At 54.1% G+C, this 19,897-nt stretch overlaps 2 protein-coding genes across 17 annotated transcripts in view; both read right to left on the bottom strand.

Annotated features, from left to right (window-relative positions):
* Positions 1–674: 674 nt before the first annotated feature.
* Positions 675–8,949, bottom strand: SLFNL1 (schlafen like 1). Of its 6 annotated transcripts, XM_072974666.1 has the most exons (6): positions 7,011–8,949; positions 5,858–6,763; positions 4,526–5,108; positions 2,204–2,707; positions 1,887–2,030; positions 675–1,310 (listed from the first exon to the last, which is right to left on the bottom strand). In XM_072974666.1, exons 3-6 carry the CDS (start codon positions 4,910–4,912, stop codon positions 1,182–1,184), a joined length of 1,164 nt encoding a protein of 387 aa, XP_072830767.1. In that variant the 5' UTR covers positions 4,913–5,108; positions 5,858–6,763; positions 7,011–8,949; the 3' UTR covers positions 675–1,181. The 6 variants fall into 6 exon arrangements, with proteins under 6 accessions (XP_072830767.1, XP_072830766.1, XP_072830771.1 ...); XM_072974665.1 differs by having other exon boundaries at positions 5,858–8,949; XM_072974670.1 differs by having other exon boundaries at positions 2,204–2,704; positions 5,858–8,949.
* A 1,780-nt stretch (positions 8,950–10,729) lies between these two features.
* SCMH1 (Scm polycomb group protein homolog 1) overlaps positions 10,730–19,897 on the bottom strand; it is a 142,784-nt gene continuing 133,616 nt past the window's right edge. For 10 of the 11 annotated variants that reach the window (XM_072974661.1, XM_072974654.1, XM_072974662.1 and 7 more), the window contains 3 exons: positions 19,205–19,399; positions 12,913–13,055; positions 10,730–11,861 (listed from right to left, as the gene is read on the bottom strand). In XM_072974661.1, the coding sequence (XP_072830762.1) occupies positions 11,736–11,861; positions 12,913–13,055; positions 19,205–19,399 (464 nt within the window). In that variant the 3' untranslated portion in view covers positions 10,730–11,735. Of the gene's footprint in view, positions 11,862–12,912; positions 13,056–19,204; positions 19,400–19,897 lie in introns of those variants that run through there. The other variant, XM_072974663.1, reaches the window with a different exon arrangement.

The following is a 19,897-nucleotide window of genomic DNA, read 5'->3' as shown; positions in this document are numbered from 1 at the left end:
GGAGGGTACGAAAATTGCTTTCCACTCCACTTGAGGGTAGAGTCATGCAGCTCTCTTAGGGAGGAGCATTCCAGAACGGGAAGCAGCCCATGCAAAGGCCCTGAGGCAAGTGTGCTCATGAAACAAGTTGGTCAGTGTAGCTGGAATGCAGGAGCCAGGGGCAGGGCTTGTTGAGGCAGATGGGCCAGGTCGCAGGGGACTGTGCAGACCACTGTTTCAGCTTTGCTCTGGATGAGATGGGGAGCTCTTGGAGGGCTTTGAGCCCAGGTGTGGCATGATCAGACGATGGCTTAATTGAGTCTCAGTCTGCTGGTGGAGATGGCCGGGGAAGTAGCTAGTGCAGGAATCCTTTCCAGTGGCTGGAGGTTGCTTGGAATAGAAGTCAGACACTTCCTGTGCAGGTGCTGGTATGTGCTGGAGAGAATCAGGGCACCAGCTGGCCCCACCTATTGTCACTATCCTATAGATGAAGAAACTGCTTGAGGTGTAGCAATTTGCCCTAAGGTACCTGGTATTCAAGGCAGAGATGCACTGGAACCCAAGCATCCGAGGGTCCTTTCCCCATAGCTCTGTGGGGGGAGGAGCCCAGGGCTGGCTCGGCCTCCTGGACAGATGTGGACTCATGACCCAGCTGCATCCAACCAGCCAAGCGTTCCAGAAAGAAGCATTCTTGCTCTGGGTGCATGTCATTTATTAAAGAGCTTTGAGACAGTCACACATGCCAGCAAGCCAGGGTGGGGGTGCAGGGTGGCCTGTTTGCTCTATAACTTCAGTTACTGAATGTGCCTTGCCATCTGAGGAGGGGCAGATGACAAGTCCCATTTTGGCCCTGTGTAGCCAATGTGAGTCAGAGACCCCAGCTGGGCCAAATGAGCATTTCAGGGAGAGGGACAGTCCCTTACCGTTCAGCCCATGGATAAAGAGCTCTGGCCAAGTTTTTATAAGTTCTTTCTGAAAGTAAGGCCCCTTGGGGATTGTGCTAAGAGCAATTTCTTAGCTACAGACACTGGGGCTCAGGACTGAAACTGCGTGGGGACCAGCCTGTGGGTGCACACTGTTGTTGAAGGAACCAGGAAGTGCAGTGCTCCCATCCACCTCTGAGCAGCCCAGACTGGTTTTATTGGGAGGACCAGGGCTCAAATAAGAAGTCCCTGCATCTTCCAGGCAGAGCGCTGGGGCCCTCACAGGACGCAGCAGGTGCAGGAGATGGACCTGCGCTGCTGCAGCTGCAGCTGCTGCTGGAGCTGCTCCTTCTCCGCTGTCATCACCTTCAGCCTCTCCTCCAACTTGCTCAGCTCAGCCATCCACTTCTGCGGGAAGATGGGAGAAGGTGTGTCTAAGTTGATACCATCTCAGGTCTGCGCGCCCTCCACTTGGGGTTGAACTGATGGAGGAAGGCAAGGCCAGAGAGCCCGGGGGTTCTGCTCAGGGCCACTGGGCACCATGCTGGCCCGGTAGGTGGGGGAGCCAGGCCCCTGACCAGTCATCTCTGGGGTCTTAGGGGAAACTCTCCTGACCTGAGGGTCCTGCCAGCATCCTAGGCACTGGGGTGACCCATCCTTCCCTCTCTCTGTCAGCCCCTTGGTCTCCTCTGCTTTTCTGCCACCTGATGTTTCCTTCTTGAAAAGACTTTTCCTTGGCACTGTGTCCAGCACTCAGTCCTTGAGTTTGTCGTAAAACTTCAACATTCCACCCTCCCAGCTCCCCCAGCTCCACTGCAGTGGAATACGGGAGGTAGTGGGCTTGTTTCCACCCAGTCCCTCCGGTGTGCTCACAGGGCAACAGAGGACCAGGGGACCCGGCGGCCCGCCCAGGACTGCTCAGTGGCCTAGGGGCCCAGAGCCGGCTTGGCCCCCACCCCGCCTGCTGCGGCCTTGGCCACTTACCTGCCTGCACCACTCCTGGATGGCGCCGATGGACAGCGGGCCCTGGATGCTCCCGTCTCGCCGCAGAAACACCTCCCCCTGGTCGGTCTCGTGGAGCTGCGGCTCGGCCTGGGCCTTGGGGGCGTGCACACTCAGGCGGATCACCTTGGTAAGGGCAAGGATAGCTCTGCTGGCGCTGCACTGGACAGTTTGCAGCCCTAATCCCGCCTCACTGGCGCCTGGGGCAGCCTGGGGGTGCTGAGGCCAGGGCCGTTTCCAGGCTGTTCTCTAGTCTGTCTTTTCCGAACTCCTCCCGGCTCCCAGTGGCCCCAGCTCACCTTGAGAGGGGTGCTGGTGGCAGCGGTGCTGACCACGGGGATGAAGGTGAGCCTGTAGGCTTCGGGGAAGACCTGGGGCTTGAAGCCCTGCAGGATGGAGTCCACTAGCAGGCGCACGCGGTCCTCATCGCGGTGGCTGCAGCGGATGCCCTGCACCAGGCCGCTGTCCTCCACGCCCACCAGCAGGCTGCCGCCCTCGCTGTTGAGGAAGGCGCACACATAGCGCCGCAGGTGGTGCTTGAAGGCCTGGTTCAGGTACTCACCGCCGCCCCGCTTGAACTCCACATTGCGTGTCTCGCTGCCCAGAAAGGCGCCCTGGAAGAGGCGCTCCTGGCCCAGGATCTCTTGGTGCACGATGGCACTGTCTGAGCGTGTGCCGCTGGGCCAGCCCTGGGGGCTCCGCTGCCACGGGGCCAGGGCCCAAGTAGGAGGGTGGGCAAGCATGGTCGGTGGGAGACTGGAGCCCGGGATGGGACCAGGGCTAGGGCCAGGGTCCTCCTCCTGCTGAGGTGAGTGGTGAGAGCAGAGTGTATGGGCCAAGGCAAGAGCCAGGAGGCCCAATCTTGGTGGCGACAGGGACAGGCGCCTCCAACAGCCCCCATCCTCCCACCTCCCACCCCTGCCAGGGCCCAGCCCACATGTGCATCCTGATACCCGCCCAGGCAGAGGGATCTAATTCTGCCCACCATCCTGAGGCCATTGTGGGAAACCCCACTGGGTCAGGGGTTCAAACCATCCAGTGCTCCTTAGGCCCTGAGGGCTGCCCTCTTCCCAGGTGGACTGAGGGATGCATGTGGGTAAGAGCTGTTCTCCTTCTGGGTGGGAGCTGGGACACCTGAGGCCACTCTCTTCCCACTTGGGTTGTGGGTAGGCCTCTGAGGCCCAGGGCTGGATCATCCCAGGAGATACCTCAGCGCCCTGAGGTCCCCTGTGACGGAGCTGCATGTCTCTGAATTGAGAGGGGCTCTCAGAGATCCTACCCACTTCCTGATCTCCCTTAAATCCTCACTGATCACTTTCTGGACAACTGACTAGTTCTCCTGAATCTCAACTTTCCTCCAGCCCTCCCGAGTCCCCTTCTGTGGTTTCTGCTCTGTTCTCGGGCTCTGGCCATGAGCCTGCTTCCCTAGTCTGGGCCTCACCACTGGACTCCCTGCCTCCAGGTTCTCCCCGTCCTCTTCACTAACCCTAGATGCAAGTTATACTATCACTTAAACCCTTCCCTGGCTCCCTGCTGCCTTCCAGCCTCCAGAAGGGTGTCTAGTTTTGGGAGCTCAGTGCTGGCTGGGCCACGGTGATGAGAAGCACACCACCACTAGCCCCGCAACTCCCAGAGAAGACAATTTCGCAGAGATGCGAGAAAACTGTCAACCATTATAAAAACATGCCATCGGGCCACAGAGCTTTAAATGTATGCCCCGGGGCTGCTGAGCTCTCTGACAGTTTAAACCCCATGGAGTCCTCACTTCCCCCGAGAAAAGACAAACCAAGATCGCCCTTCCCACAGAGTGATCTACCACCACCTCAGCGAGTTGACTGCTCCGTTAGATGCCCACAAAAGCCAAACTTTCTCCTGCTCTGTCTGGGTCTCACAGCCCTTGGTGGCCTAGCCCCTACCCTCTGGCCTGGCTTTCTTCCTCAGTCCCCCTGGCAGCCTCTGGCCTAAGTTCCAGGGACAGCAAATGACCTGCCTCCCTGCAAATGCAACCCCCCCCCACCATGTCCTCTTGTATGTGCCATGTCCCTCTGCCTGGTATGTCCTTCCCTGAGTGCCTGTCCCATCCCCTAAGTCCCAGCCTGGATCTCACTCCCCTGCAAATTTGTCCCTGGAGAGCAGGGAGGACCCTTCTGGGTTCTCCTCCTGCTCCAGGCCACCCCCTCCGGTCGTCTGGCTCTGTTCACAGATGCAGGGCTCCCTGAGGGCAAGGCCGAGGCTTTGCTCTCTGCTTTACTCTCTGCTTTACTGCCCAACACAGAGGCGGCACTGGTGTTGTCAACTGAGCGGGTGAGGTCAGCCAAGGAGAAGGCCGGGACCCTGCGAATCCCAGAACCTGGGTGGCCTGGCCCAGAGGCAGAGAATGTGGGAGGGCCCCAGGAGGGTCTGATACTCGCATCTTCCTTCGTGTGCTCCCAGGCTGGAGGCAAACTTTAAGGGTCAGTATCCTTCTGGGATCATGGTCACTTGAGTAGCAACACCTGAGTTTGCAGACTCGTCCCCAGTTCCTCAAAGACACCCCTCCAGCCCCACCCAGCACAGGCCATCCATCCCCAGGCCTCTCCCAGGGCTTGAGGGCCGCCTGGCTTGGGGATAGCCCCACTGACCTCTCTGCAGGTTGAGTGATCCCGGCCCTCACCCAACACCAGCTCCTTCCCGCGGGCCACCAGCTCCTTGATGATCTGGTGCTCCTCCAAGGCTGTGTGAAGGCGCCAGGGCAGGGAGGCCAGGGTGTCCTTGTGGGTGGCCACCTGCACCAGCGCGTAGGCCTTGTGTGGCCGCCGCACCACCTCAATGTGCTCCCGCTCCACCGGCAGCCCGAGCCGCTCCAGGGTGTCTCGCAGCAGGCAGGTGAGCACAGGCACCGAGAATTGAGGGTTCAGGTGGCCCACATAGAGAACATGCCTGCTGGGAGCCGCCTGGATGTTTGAGTCCTCAGGTGGGGCCTGTTTCATGGAGAGCTCCTGCAGAGGCTGCCGGCCTGGGGGCTCCATGAGGGGCTCCTGCACCTGTGGTTTGGTGCTCTCTTCCTGGGGGGGGGTCTCTGGAGGGGTCTCCCTTGGAAGAGATTCTGGAATTCCTCACTGCTGGTTGCTCCTCTCAGGGCCCTGGGCTCTCGGCTCGGCCCAGGGCCTCCCAGCGGACTTGGAGAGGGCCAAGGCTCCTGGGAGTTTCACAGATTGGCAGGGGCTGCGTAGGGCCAGAGAGAGAGGGTGGGCAGAGGGCCAGCAGGAAGGGGCCTGCCACCCACCCAAGGCCTAGGACAGGAAAGAGGAGAGTGAGACAGGCCTGAGCCAGACAACAGAGCATGTGGGCCTGTCCCTCCATCCCACAGGAGGGAAGGGAAGACCGAGGGAACATGCTTGAATTGGGGCAGAAGGGACGAGAACTCAGGTCCCTGAGGGCCTCCCAAATCCCTTCATTGTCCCCAGAAGTCCTGTCCTCCCTCACCAGGCCACAGGCTGGCCTCCTAGTTCCCCTCAGGGTTTCCTGCCCACCAGAGTTCACTGCTGCCCCCAGGCACCAGAGAAACCTTCTCAAGGGACCTTTGAAGAAGCTTTCACCCAGGGCTCTAAGGATTGCCTGTGTCCCCTCTGCTGCTTCTCCTTGCCTAGTCTGAACCTGCTGTGAGCCCAACTGAGGCTCTGAAGCAGTCAGGCTGGGTCAGAGGGTTTTAGAGCTGAGGTTCTTATGCTTTGGGCGCACTGATGAAAGCTATGGCCCCTCCCAGAGCAACGGCCTTCACATACATACATATAATCTGAGGAGGCTCGTCTAGACCAAATCCTCTGGTTTGGGTCCCAAGAGCAGAAGTGAGGAGGGGCAGAGCGAGGGGCAGAGCTGGGGCCCCTGTGTACCTCCCTGGCCACCTCCCGCTAGGCCAGGGCCGTCACTCCTGAGCTGTGCACATATGTACACACACCAGCCAGTCCACTCACCCCCACACACCCCGCCTCTGGTCCGCGTGGCAGGTACGGCCAGCCTGCATCTTTTCAGATTGGATCCTTGAGGCAGTTAGGGCCTGGGGCCCACCACTGTTGGGGTGGAGGCATTCAGGGCAAATGGAAACAGGAAGAAAAGGGAGGCCTATGACCTTCATGTCCTGATGGTTCCTGGGGGAGCATGGGAGGTGCCACCCCTCAGCTCCCACAGACCCCTGAGTCCTGGCCAGCAGCTTCCAAGGGCGCTTGGGGGCTTGGCACCGGACAGGGGAACCAGGGCTGGAGGGAGTGGGTGGGGCCTGTGCAGCCACCTCTGTGATCTCAGGAGAATCAACAATGGCTCTGTGCCAGCCTCAAGCAGGCAGGGCTGGGAAGTGAATCAGGAAAACTTCTCCCTGACTCCTCACCCCACTGTAAACAGATGTCCCACACATCTTGGTGGGGGGCTCCTTCTGTGAAGCTCCCAGAATCCAGGGACTGAAGACATACTTCCCCCCTCTGTAACGTCCTTCCAGGCCCTAGTGCCCACACAGGTCCCCCGGAGCCCCAGGTCTCCACCTCCTGCTTCAGTCACTAACGCCAGGCTCCACTGGGCACGGGTGGGCCCGGCTACTCCCAGGATGGATCAGAATGCACATAGTCGGTTCCAAGGCTCCCCTGACACCAGGCCTTTCTCTTTGCCAGAGATGGAGGCTGCTGTCCAGAAGAGCCACGAAAAATAGGTCAAGCATTGCCATCTCTTTTGAAGGACAGGGTTATCACCTGCTGTTTGACAGGGGCCAAGACTTGAGCGATACGCAGCCTTTATTAATGCAGAAATCTGTTCTTGGGTGGGCAGGGCGTTGACAGTGCTTTCCACTATGCAGCCGCAGGCAGCACTTTCCCACACTGCTTCTGCAAGTCCTGATTTGGGGGAGGGGAGGGTGGCGATCAGACTGGGGAAGCTATTTGACAGCATAGAGAGGAAAGCCTCCTTCTCTGAGTAGCTAATTCTGAAGATGCCAATGAGTTTTGATTCCCTGGGGACTGAGGCAGAGGCTTGGGTAGGGAACCTGAGAAAAGAGACTTCGGTGTGGGGCAAGGAAGAGGCCCCAGGCCCCAAGTGGTGGAGTGTGGGGCTCGGGGGAGGGACCCAGCAGCCAGGTCTGACCCGTCTCTGCAGCCGCAGCGGCTCTCAGCTTTCCACGCTTCCCTTTCTTCTTCTTCAGGCCTTTCTAGACTCTGCCACCATGAGCTGCTCCCACAGCGACTGTACAAGTGGGGCTGTAGCTGTTTTAGACAGTTAAACTCGAGTCCTGTTGAGTGATGCAGAAACAGACAGCTGGCCAGGAGAGGCACGGACAGATGAAACACGTGAACACAACCAGAGAACATAACAAACACGTGACTTCACATACTTCTCTAGAGGCCTTGCTATCAGGCAGCTGTTCGCCATGACATTTTCCAAACCGATTTGAATGCCAAAACTTTCCCCATTCTTCCTGGAAATCTCTTTAAATGACTGTATTACATATTTCCCTGGGCTCTTTTAACAACCTTATGTGAGCCGAACATCAGTTCCAGGGCCAGGGGAGTAAAACTGTCTTTCATTGTAAGCGCTCAATACGTTTACAAGATAATATTTTAAATACTGGAATGCACTGCAGTATAATTGGGTCATTTTATAGCATCTTCGGCTTTCTGGCAGCCACACGTTTAGTGTTGCGGAATAGGCAGCCCCTTTCAGTCCTCTGGATGCCTGTAACCTTAGTGACAACCCCCACTTGGCAATGGAGGAAAAAACTTCTTGAATTTGAAGTTAAGAATGCGAAGTGGGTCCAAAGATGAGGGGTAGAGGGAGGCAGCAGATCCGGGTCTCCTCGTGTTACCTGATGAGTGTCCACTTGGTGGTGCACGCGGCCACGATCATCAGGCGCGGGTGTCTGCGCTAACCGCCCAGGGACCCCAGCCGAGGGGCAGGGACAGGAGAGGGGTGGAGACTAAGCCAGCTGTTACATGGGAGAGGACAGGACGTCAGAAGAGCAAAGTCTGGAACTCACAGGGGTCAGAGTGTGGACGCAGCCTTCGCCACGCTGGCCCCATGACACTCCAGCCTCAGTCCTGAGTCCGCTCGTGTGTCTACCAGTTTTGCCGGTTGATTCCCGCCTGGCCCAGCACCCTCCCCTCAGACACCTTGGGCCAAGGGTCTGCACCCTGAGACCTGTCCGCTGCTGGCCCCTGGGAGCATCTGCAGTGGCTCTGGTGTCTCAGGTCGGGCACAAATACACAGTCCTCATGCTTGGCCCGGGGGGATCCAGCTGTGGTGCTTCCCTGGGAAAATGGGGTGACTCGGGGCACTGTGGCAAGGAGGCTGTAAAAAGCTGAGGGTCGACAGAGACAGAGAAGGAGGGAGTGTCCAGTGTCTCTCAGGCAAGGAGGTTTTCCTTGTTTTCAGCTTTGGTTGTAACGAGGGGCAAGTCGCCTCCGGCTCTTCCTGAGTGAGGAGGGGCGGTGGTACCAGCATGAGGGCAGAGACAGGTGTCCCACCAGTGCCACAGCCCAGAGAGGGTCTCAGATTGTTCCATAAAGAGGAGAGCTGTGGACACTCCTGCTCAAGACTAATGACTTGGACCACAGGACACAGCAGAGCCCAGGGCCACGGGCCATGTGGCTGGCAGCAGGGGGGGCTGTGGGTGGGGACGGGGCAGGGGTTCCCAAAGGATTCAGCCTTACGTGGAGCCTGGCCTCCCCTCCCCTCCCCTGCAGTGCCCGGGCCTCTCCTCCCTGCCGTTCCTCAGCACCGGAGTCAGCGGCTCTGTGTCTCGGCGTTGAGGGTGGGCACACAAAGCTGCTGCCGGGAGGCCTCTGTCCTCCAGCCCGGCTTTCCCACATGCCTTCCTGCTTTGTGGGTGGCTGCACTTCTGGGGGTCAAAGGCGAGGCCACTTCAGCTCCTTTGGATGACTCTGGGTCACTACTTAGAAGGCTTGGCTTTGAGGAACAGTTTCAGAAGCTGAGGTTTTGTTTAGGTTTTTCTTAAGACATTCAATTCTGCCTACAGCGGTGAGGGCAGTATGAGCGCAAGTACCGTCCCCTCCCCTCCTGCAGAATTTGACTGTTGGTTACCTTTCTAGTTCTGTTCCCTTGGAAACCAGACAAAAATAGAATGTCAACTGTTTCAAGGCAACGGTGATTATGGTAAAAGTGACCCTTAGTTGTAAACTACGTGTTCTAGGGTTCTCCATGTGAACTACACACATCCATTCCCACCGGGCTTCCTCAGTGCAGTGGCTCGGCTGGGCCATGTCCCTCATGGGGACCTGGAAGCTGTGCTTATGGAACCTGGGGATTAGAGCTGGCCTTGGGACACGACGCTTCCAAGCCAAGGGGAACCCCACTTCTCCCTATGTCTCATCCCCTTGCACTTGAGCTGCCATCTGGGCAACAAAGAATAGTCCTGGATGATAGTGGGCTGTGCAAGGACCACCCCACTGAAAAGGCCTGCTCCGTGCTGTCCTGCTGGCACAAAGGGAGGGCCGTGCCAGCCTAGCCTGTGGGAGCCCCCAGCCCGCACGGCCAGCAGGAGCCAGGACGAAGGCTGCCTGCCGGTGCTGTAGTAGGAGGTCCTGCACCCCTTACTAACTTCAGAGTTTGGAGCCAGGAACCTCCTGAAGCTTTAGTTTCCTCATCTTTAAAATGCGGGGAACATGGTAGTCATCCCTGAGGGCTGTAGGGAGGTTTCAGTGTGCTAACGTACATAAGCTACTTAGCACAGGAAGCCCTTGACAAGCGTTCACGGGCAAGCTGCACACTCCTGGCGACGAGAGGCGGGGTGGGGGGTGGCGTTCTGCTCCACAAGGCCGGGCTGTGCAGCACGTCTGGCCTGCCTGCATACGCTGGTGTTACCTTCACACCCAGAAGGTTGTCATCAGGGTCCAGGACGGCCCTCTTTGGGAGGACCCTGAATGAACAGCATAGCCTACCAGACGTAGACGCAGGCCCAGGAGTCTGGAAAATGGGCTGATTCTGCTTTGGCAGCCCTGCCCCTGACTACTTCACGGGGAACATGGTTAGAACCTCACAGTGGCCAAGGAGAAGACCGTGCTGGAACTAGGCACTGGCGAGGGCTGGTGAGACCTTCAGAAGTCTCCTCACCTAAAGTCCTCACAGCCAGATGGGCCCAAAGAAGGGAAATGACCCACCCAAAGCAGCATAGAGAATAGCGGGACTGTCTCGAACCTTGGCCTTGGCGCCAGATTGCTTGGCTTCAAACACCTACTTTGGTGCGTCCTGGCTATACGATCAGAGCTTAAGTTTCCTCATTTATAAAGTGGTTCTGTTCTGAAGATTATATAAGATAATTCTAATTCACGTGGAGGAGTTCGTGGGGCACACAGTGACGTGAGTATCAGTCATCATCAGGTCACACTGCACTGCAATGCAGCCCTTTGTAAACAGGGATGTGTTTACGAACAGAGTACCTGGCCCCTGCTCAGAACAAGGGGTACAATGCAGGCTGGGCCAGCCTGCATCTCTCCTCACCCCACGAGGATGAGGATGCTCCCTGGAGCTGCTGACCCTAATGCTGCCCTTCCGCTCGGGCTTCTGTGGCTGCTGCGCTCACTGCCGTCTGGCTGCACAGGAGCAAAGTGCTGTGAGCGCACAGAGTGGCTCTCACACCGTCTTCCCAGGGGCTACGCAATGCCGAGGCCCCAGTGGGCAAGTGGCAGACAGCCTGTTCTTCAGGGACCACTGGAGTCACAGGAACAGAGGGAGCTTCTTGTCTAAGTTTCCTCATATATAAAATGAGGAGCAAGACCAAGACAAGGGGAATGACCTGCCCTTTGGAGACACAGTGATTTGTCTGTTGACGGATTACGAAGACACTGGCATCTATATTGTTTTTTATTTATAAACAGATCGACATAAAGTCAGTCCAGATGGCAGCCGGGGCAGTGGTGACTTGCTTACAAAGGGAGCACGTGGACAGTGGAGAGGGTGCAGCCAGATTCCAGCCTGGAGACCCTTCTCTCCCATCCATCTTAGGGCCTTCCTGGCCTAAAATCATTGGGCCCAACCTTCTTCGGCAGCTATGCTGGCCGGGGCAGGGAGCTGCGGTGGGGATGGTGCAGGCGGGGACTGCAAAGGGCCCAGTGGAGGAAGAGAGGGAAGGTGACAGGGACCCTCTCCTCCCTGTGTTGATTGATGTGGTCTAGACTCGATGGGTCTGTCCGTCCTGCGGAGATGTGCCTGGGTAATGTCCTCCGAAGAGGGCCGCCATCTCTCTGGAGAGGGCCTGTCTGGGGCCAGGGCAGGGCAGTCTCCCTCCTCCTGAAACCCAGTGTCTGGAGTGGGAGGAGTATGAACTGGAGGCCTTGCCCAAGTGCCAGAAACAATAAATTAACAATAAGAAAAGATTTTTTTTTAAAAAAGGTAGAGGTCTGCACCATGAATTTGGACTCTGCGGATCTTGTGAGGAGAAGGCAGGAGCTGTGGGGGCACAAGGTGCCACACCAGGCCCGGCGGATGGCGAGGGGACCTGGCATGAGCGTCACTTCAGGGTCCCATCTTCTGAAGCCTCAGGGGTCAGCCCTTCCCTCCATCACTTGGAAGGTGTTCAGTCTAAACTCCTGGGGAGAGCCTGGCCAGGCTTGAGAAATAAATACAGGGGACCTCAGAGCCGTGGCAGGGCTGAGGGGAAGAGCAGCACCAGCCCTGGGCCCCACACTCTCCCCTCCTCCGTCCTTCATGGAAGGACATATCATGGCAGGAGGGGTAGCAGTGGCAGCTCCACGCAGCCTCCTGGAGTCCCGAGGCGCCTGGACCTCACTGAGGTGTCTGGGAGCGGGCTGGCGGCCCTGTGCTCCACCCCTTGGTTGTCTAGCTGCGTCTCCCTGTTCAGAACTTGCCCTGCTTCAGCCGGTCAATGTGGTAGGAGAGCTTGAGAGCGGGCCCCAGCTTCAGGCCCATGTACTTCATCATCATGTCGCTGCGCAGCAGAAGCAGGGCCTTGCCATCGATCTCCTGGGGGTGGAGGGAGGCGCCATCAGAGGCCTGGGTGGCACCCAGGGAGGGGCCAGCCACACGGAATCTGGTGAACCCCCTGTGACACTAAAGCCTACTTGCTCTCCCAGCTTGTCTCCACCCACCCCTCCCCCAAACATCCTCCACCGAACCCCCCAGGCTAAGCTCTTCACACACTTTTGTACCAGTTTCCTTTCTCTGCTCCCAAGAAGCAGTTTCCCACCCTCCCAAACCTCTGAGATCCAGCTCAACTCCATTTCTTCCCAGGAAGCCTCCCCGGTCAGTGTGCTTGTCACTCATCACAGAGTGTTTCTGTATTGACCCTCAGTGTTACTCGGTAAGTCACTTTTCCTCCTGAGCGGCAGGGACCCCTCTGGGTGAGCCAGGCACAAAGCAGGCACTCACTGAGAACTTCAAGCCTGATCCAAGAGCACCCTCCATACCCACCTGGCATGAAAGATTTAAATAAGCATTGAGAGGCAGCAGATATGAGTGCCCCAAACACAGAACAGCAACAAGCAGGAGGGGCTGTGAAGAAGTAGGTCTGAACCCCAAGTCAGGAGAACAGTCACTGCAGGGGGATCAGCAGAAGTCCCTGGCCCCAGAGCCACGTGGTCACTTGAAGAGAGGCTGGAGGCCCATGGAGGGGCAAGTAGAGGGAGGGGGGACCAAGGAGGTTGGAGAATTGGGGGCCACTTGGCAAGGGACTCTTTAACTTGGACTGAAGCCCCTGATTCTCAGGTGAAGGCAGGTAGATCGGAGAGTAAGTGCTCCTAGGAAGAGGAGAGTCCTGCCCCTGGGACTGAGCCCACAGGCCACACACCCAGGAGGAATGTGGCTGAATCAGATCCTACACTAAAGGAGTGAGCTGAATTCAGTGTCCAGTGAGGGCCATCTAAGACTCAAGATTCTGCCTCTAAGTTTGTATGTGTCGCCTATGCTCAGTTTCAAGGGACCTGGAACAAATATATAGCTCGTGCTCTTTAAGAGTCTATAAGGTGCAGAAGCAAGACTTCAGTGGATACAGGAGAGGTCAGGCAGGAGCACCTACGTGTTTGCGAAAGAGGTCAGCGTGGGGTCCCAGCTGAGGATCAGCTTCCCGGACAAACTGCATCACATCCTCCACTGTCCACGAAGAGGGGTCCCGGCCACCGAGTCGAGAGGCATCCTGGCTCTCCAGATATCGGTCCGACCCTGCAGGACAGGAGGGCACCTGCCGTAACGGGCGAGGACTGGTCTGTAACTCCCCACCACTCTCCTTAGTGTGTCCCGATGGCCTTGTGGGTGAGGCTCACAGCAGTGTCAGGCAACCGAGGGAGAGAAGGGTTTTTCCAAAAAGGGCCCAAGGGTCTGAGACTCTTCTTCAGTCAAATCTTAAGGGTAGGTCTGATTCTGGACATGGTCAGAAGGACTTTTACACCGAGGTGGTGATTGAGCCTGGACCTGAGTCAGGGGATTACTTGGGTTTGAGGGGGCTGGTGAGTGAGGCTGCTTTTGCCTTGGATCTGGGCACCATTTCTAGAGAGACCTTGGGAGCCGGGCAGGGTTAGAGCCAAGTCCTTGGGGCCCAGGGAGAAAAAAAGTGATGAGTAATAATACCCTGTTCCTCTTCCAATGCCTGGAGAATAGTTGACTATGCTGTAGCCACACACATGAAGGCAGAGCACAGTTTTGCCTTGGCTGTCAGGAATCCCAACGTTAATTTAGTACTTTGCTTAGAGCTTTTATCTCAATAACAGCTCCTCCTATTTTCCTTGTGGGATCTGAGCTCTCTGCACTTTGATCATCACCTGCACAGATCTCAGCCATGTTTCATTGTCTCTGCCTGGAACGTGGCCTCCTCCTCTGCCTCCAGTTTCTCCTTTTCTTTTGGCAAACTACAACTTAGCTAAAGCAAGAGTTGGCTTCAAGGACCAGCTCCTTTATGAAACTTTTCCAGTCTAATCCTGAAATAATTGGTCTCACAAAGCATTTCGTGTATCTCTTGGTTATAGCTCAATCTCTACAGATTTCTCCCCATCACATCACTAATAATCTATTCTCCATAAAGCAGTCAAAATAACCTTTAAAAAGTAACTGGATCATGTCAACTCTCCCAAAAAACTCAATGCAATGTCCTTGCACTGCACACCTGAAATAAAGCTGAACCCCTTACCATGGTCTAGAAGGTATCCCATCATCTGGCCCTTTCTACCTTTGACCTCATGACCCCCTTCTCTCCACTTTACTTGCCAAGCTCCAGACACTCTGGCTTTCTTTCTGCTTCTTGAATAAGCTATGTTTTTATTCTTTGATCTGCAATTTCCTCTGCCTAAGATGTTCTTTTCCCCAGATCTTTGCATACCTGATTCCTTTCCAACGTTTAGGTCTCAAGCATTAATTCCTCTGAGAGGCCTTCCCTGATAGCCTAATAAAAATACTCAATTCCCCATAAAATCACGCTCAATTTAATTATTCTAGTTTTTTTCTTCCCAGCATACATCACAACATAAAATCATATCATGTATTTATGTTTATTATCTGTCTTCTTCTGTTTTGTTCCCTGCTATCTTCTTGTGATATTGTGATCAATAGCAAGAAACATACATATTTGGTCTTCATCTCCTTTTCTGGCCCAGAACTCCTAAAACTCTTGGAATTTCCTAAGTGGTGAAAAAATAAAGGTGTTTTTTGCTATTCACAAGCCCCTTTCAACTACGCCTGAGTATGTTAATGAGGTGACTTTTGGAAAGCCCCTAAGGATAGGAGCTGGTTGCCAGAGGAACCAACCAGGAGTTTAGAAGGTGGGAACTTTCAGTCCCACCCTACCAACCTCCAGGGAAGGGGGAGGGGCTAGAGATTGAAGTCAATCACCAATGGCCAATGACTTAATCTTGCCTATGTAATGAAGCCTCCAGAAAAGCCCAAATGACAGGGTTCAGTGCGCTTCTGGGCTGGTGACTGCACGGAGGTCCTGGGAAAGCGGTGTCCCCAGGGAGGGCTGGGCAGCTCCACACCCCTCCCCATACCTTCCCCTACAAATCTCTCCCATCAGGCTGCATCCTTTTATTTAAAAAATTGATAACCTAATGAGTAAATAGTTTTCCTGACCTCTGTGAGATGCCGTAGCAAATTAATCAAACCCAAGGAAGGGATGATTGTGGGAACCTATAATTTATAGCCAGTCAGGTAGAAGCACAGGTAACAACTTGGACTTTTCAACTGGGGATGGTGATGGTGTCAGTCTTGTGGGACTGAGCCCTTAACCTGTGGGATCTGACGCTATCTCTAGGTAGCTCTTGTCAGCACTGAGTGAAACTGCAGGACAACCAGCTGGTGTCGCAGAACTGCTTGGTGTGTGGAGACCCACACGTCTGGTGGCAGAAGTGAAGCAGTGTTGAACAGAGTGCTGAGTGAAGGGAGACACAGGAGGACAGTGTTTCCCTTTCACAGGGCGTGGAAGAGTGCCTGCTCTGCCACAACAGATGTTCAGAAACGTTTGCTGAATGAATGAGCGTATGTAACAGCTCCTTGCATAGCTGCCTGCCTCCTCCATCAGACTATGTCTGTCTTGAGGTAGGGACCTTGCCTTGCTCGTGTCTACACCCTCCCCACCCAGGAGATGCCCAGTCAACAGCTAAGTGGCAGAGATGAAACATACCTGTGGAAGGGACCTACTCTTCAACCATGTTTTGCAGAGGCTAAAGATCTCCTCTCATTTTCCCTCATTCTGGGCCCAGCTCTAAAAGCTGATGCACACTTGGCTTGGCCCACCCCCTGCTCCCTGGGAAAGAGACTCAGGCATATTATCTCAGCTGGGCACTGACCAGACCAGGGGAGGAGTGTGCTGGAGTAAGCAGGGTGATTGGAGCCATAGAAATTCCAATGGCTTTTTGAGTGTATAGTAGAGGGAAGTTGGAGTAGGCCATGTGAGCCAGCCACTTCTCCCTGCCCTAAAAGTCTACTGTGATGCTGAGACAGAAACCAGCTGCAGAGATTATGGAGAGCAGAGAGGAGATATGCACATAAATGTATCCTTCTTGGGTAGGAGGAGTGGTGATGCATGTAACAGAGGACCACGTATGCCACTGAAAAACCACTGGCTTTTCTGAAGATTGGTTTTGAGCAGAGAAATGACAAGAACCAACTTACATTCTCACAGTCTATGTTGATAACAAGACTTTAGAGGGGAAAGGACAGAAGCAGGGGAGACCAGTTGAAAAGGAGATGACTATACTAGTCCAGGCAAGAGATGACTGGCATGTACCAGAGATGACGTGGTGAAGAGTGGTCTGACATGTGAACATTATACAGAATCCCCAGCATTGTCGGCTCATTTGACCCTTAAAACAGCTTTTGAAGGAAGTATCATCATCTTTAGTTTAGAGATGAAGGAACTGAGGCCCAGAGAAGTGAAGTGGCTTGCCCAGGACCACATGGCTAGGAAGGAGACAAGTTAGTGCCCTGTCTGTCTTTCCCTATTCCCGTTTCTGCAGATAGACTATCCCAGGGTTCTCCTCCACCACTCAGTGGGCACAGCTGGTGGGCACACTTCAGGGCTCCACTGTGGACCTTGCTGGGGTTCGGGCCAGGGAGGGGCAACCAGGCTTCTCTCCCTGTCCCAGCCTTCCTGAGAGCCAGCTCTCCTGAGGCCACTTCTTACCACTGCAGGCCTTGCTAGTGGAGTCTTCTTACTCTTTCACACCTGATACACCCCTGGGCAGAGGAGGCCGCAGCGGTTGTGTAGATGGCATCCTCCTATCTCCTCGCTGCTGCGTTTAGAACATCCTCCTATGAGAGCTCATGTTCTTCAGAGGCCAAACATGTACCTGACCATCTGCTCTGTCTGATCACTTTCATCTATAGACCTCTGGGTTTCTGCTCTTTGTTAAATAACTTTTTGTTACTTAACTCACCACCTTCTATTCCACCCTAATTCCTGCCATAATTCTCAGAGGCAATCCATTCAACTGCCTTGCTTCCAGTGACTTTCATCTCTATTCTTCTTCAAATACCTTCTGCCGAGGCCACTGTCTGGTTCTTGCATCACTTGGAACAAATCTACTTCAGGATTTTAAACAACCCCCTCTCTGACCCCAACCTCCCATCTTCCCAACTCTCACTATAATCATTACATCACAAAGATCTTTGGCACATCAAACTTACAACTTCTCCCTCCTTCAGCCCCTCCTTGGTCTTGCTTCCTCCCTGCCCTGCCCAGATTCAGTGCTGATGATCTCAGCCGCTCTTCCTCCAGCCCCACTGATTACATGCTCCCACACCCCCTGTACCCTCTTGCCCTGCTAGCTTAACATAAAACCTTAACCATCAAAGTGTCTTTTCTCATCTCACATCTGGATCTCTAAGAACCACAGAAGAAAACCATAACTCTTGCAAACTGGCAAACTCGTCTCTAAGTGCTAAGCATTGCTGGGCCTCTGGTGTTTCCTGCAAACCATCCCTGCCTCCTTGATCCGTCTCCTCCTGTCTTCTTCATAGCTGTCCCGTCTTCCAGCACTCCTAGGGCCTTCCCTCTTCAGCCCTCTCTCCATTCACTAAGGGCCACAGTAAATCTTCCTTCCAGTCTCAAAGAACAAGCTGTGCCTCCTTCTGTCTTATGACCGATCCCTAATCTTTCCCACCACCCTCCAAGGCCTTACTTTCTCCTCTTTCTTACATCCTTAATTTCTTCTTCTCGGAAGGCTCACATTGTCTGCTGATACACATGCCAGAGTGCACCACTCTAGAAGACTTTATTTTGAAGCTCACCTCTTTCTTCTCTCATCAAATTCTCCTTGATATCCTGACCACTGCAACCTGCGCTCACCGCCTCCAGCACCCATGAGCTGCTCTTGCTACGATCACCACTTACCCACTAATCATCATATCCGATAGAAACTTCTCAGTCCTTATTCTACCAAACCTTTTTGGACTGTACTCTTATTAAAATACTCTCTGTACTCCTGGCCACCACAATATCACATTCTTCTGTTTTTTCTCACGTTTGACTATTCCTTTATCTCCTTGGTGGGGTCCACTTCTTGTTTCCTCCTCCTGAACTTCGTTGGTTTACTGAAATCCCTCTTTGGTTCCCTGTTCTTTTCATTCTAGACGTCCTCCTGGGAAGTGGGTCTCATTCACCCCACAGCTTCAGCTTTCATCTATATGCCAAATATTTAACTTCAGCTCAGTCCTCTTCCCTGAGGATCAGACCTGCATAGCCACTGCCTGCTGGGTATCACTTAGATGACTCACGGGTTCCCTCCCCTTCTTTCTCTTCTATGGTTGGTTCCCTCTCTCAGTGAATGAAACCACCATCTATCCAGCCACCCCTTTCAGAAACCTGGGAGACATTTCCACTCCTTCCTCACAACCCTCAAATCTAATTAAATTTACCGCATGAACAGTTTTGAAATCTATTCTCTGTTCTACAAACCTTCTACCTTAATCTAGGCCTTTGTCATTTCTGGTCAGGGCTATGCTAGTAACTTCCTAAGTGGTCTCTCTAGTTTTGTCCTTCCTCAAATCCATCCTCAACACAGTAGTCAATGATCTATTGGAAACACAAACCCGTTTAAGTCTTGCCTTTAATTAAAAGTCTCCGTAACTTCGCACTACCTACAAGATCAACTCCAAACTCTTTAATATGACACTTAAGGCCCTCTATGATATAATCCCTGCCACTTCCAGGATTTTCTCTTTAAAGTCCCAGAATTACATTTTGTTTTTCAGCAATACCGAGCTGCATGCAGCTCCTGGCACAATCTGTGTTAGCGCTTATCCCTCTGCCCTGTTCGTGCTGTACTCTCTTCCTTGGAAAGCTCTCCCTCCCCTACCACCCTGATACATTCATACAGTTGACCTTTAAAATCTCAGACACTTTCTCCAGGAAGCTGCCCGTGGCTACCAAGCTTGGGTTAGGTGTTCCTTCTGGCAGTCTCCATACAACGCAAAGCTTATCTCTGTAGCCACACTCAGATGGTTGTTTTACAACTATCTATTTAAGTGTTTGTCTCTCCCACAAAACTCTGAGCTCCCTGAGGACAAGAAGTGATTGATTTTTGTATCCTCCATGACAAACACAGATGGTGTTCAAATAAATGACTAACAAATGAATGAATGAATGACTCCTTTCCTGTCCCTTTAGCTCTAGTTCTTTGGCTGTTAGTTTCTGTTATTCTCCAGCCAATCCTAGAGCTTCAGTTGCTCCCCAGGTGCCTAGCCAGGCACAATGGTAGCCCAGAACCCAGTCACCACCAGGCAGGGAACAAAAGAGTGAAGTCCTTTCTGGCCTCCCAGGGCTCAGGAAGGAATGGAGGAAAGAATGAGACAGGGCAGGAGAGCCAGAACTCTGAAAACCTTACCCCTCGAACAGAGCCTATGCACAGCTGAGGCAGTGCTCAGTGGAAGGCCACAGGATGGAAGCAAGGGCCGGTACCCAGGGGTTCGAACATTTTGCGAGGTGCTGACAAGGTTGGTGGGATTCAAGGTGGAGTCCATTGAGTCTGAGTGTGGCTCCAAGGACCGGGCCAGACTATTTCCCAGGGCAAAGGTCTCACCTGGAAAACAGTAAAACCAAAGTTAGAGCAGGGACTAGCCTGGAAGGACTGCCAGAGTGCTGGTTCCCAGGAACCTGTCTGGGTGGAGTGAGAGCGAAACAGAGAGCCCTGGGCAGGGTCTCAGGAGGCCTGTGTACCAGTCATGGCTCTGGCTCTCACTTTAGTCAAGCCCAGTGCCACTCTCTGGATTTGGATCTCCTCAGAGACTCTTCCTCTTACATTAGATGGTCTTTGAGTTTTCTTCTGGTCTGGATGTCTTATGCTTTTTCTGGATAAGGAAAACCTTAAAAAAAAGAAAGAAAGAAAAGCAAGCAAGCAAGCAAGCAAGCAAGCAAGCAAGCAAGCAAGCAAGCAAGCTATTCTGGGAAGAGGCTGCCCTAACACACAAGATGCTAGAGCAGGGAGGGAAGAGGGGTGCAGAAGAAGAAATACACTTGCTTAGATGAAGGCACTTTCGAAGCTGACCCTCTAAACCAGCAGGACATCTAAGAAATGTTT

This window comes from Vicugna pacos, chromosome 13 (assembly GCF_048564905.1).
Source record: "Vicugna pacos chromosome 13, VicPac4, whole genome shotgun sequence".
In the NCBI taxonomy this organism is placed as follows: domain Eukaryota; kingdom Metazoa; phylum Chordata; class Mammalia; order Artiodactyla; family Camelidae; genus Vicugna; species Vicugna pacos.
The sequence above is the reverse complement of the archived record's forward strand: the minus strand, read 5'-3'. Positions and strand labels throughout refer to the sequence as shown.

What these genes read in the sequence shown, in the direction of transcription:
- SLFNL1 (XM_072974665.1), bottom strand. Translation starts at nt 4,912, where the DNA reads ATGGAGCCCCCAGGCCGGCAGCCTCTGCAGGAGCTCTCCATGAAACAG. An exon ending in CCACCAGCACCCCTCTCAAG is followed by an intron (nt 2,031 to 2,203) that starts GTGAGCTGGGGC and finishes GCCCTTACCAAG; the next exon opens with GTGATCCGCCTGAGTGTGCA. An exon ending in TCCAGGAGTGGTGCAGGCAG is followed by an intron (nt 1,311 to 1,886) that starts GTAAGTGGCCAA and finishes ATCTTCCCGCAG; the next exon opens with AAGTGGATGGCTGAGCTGAG.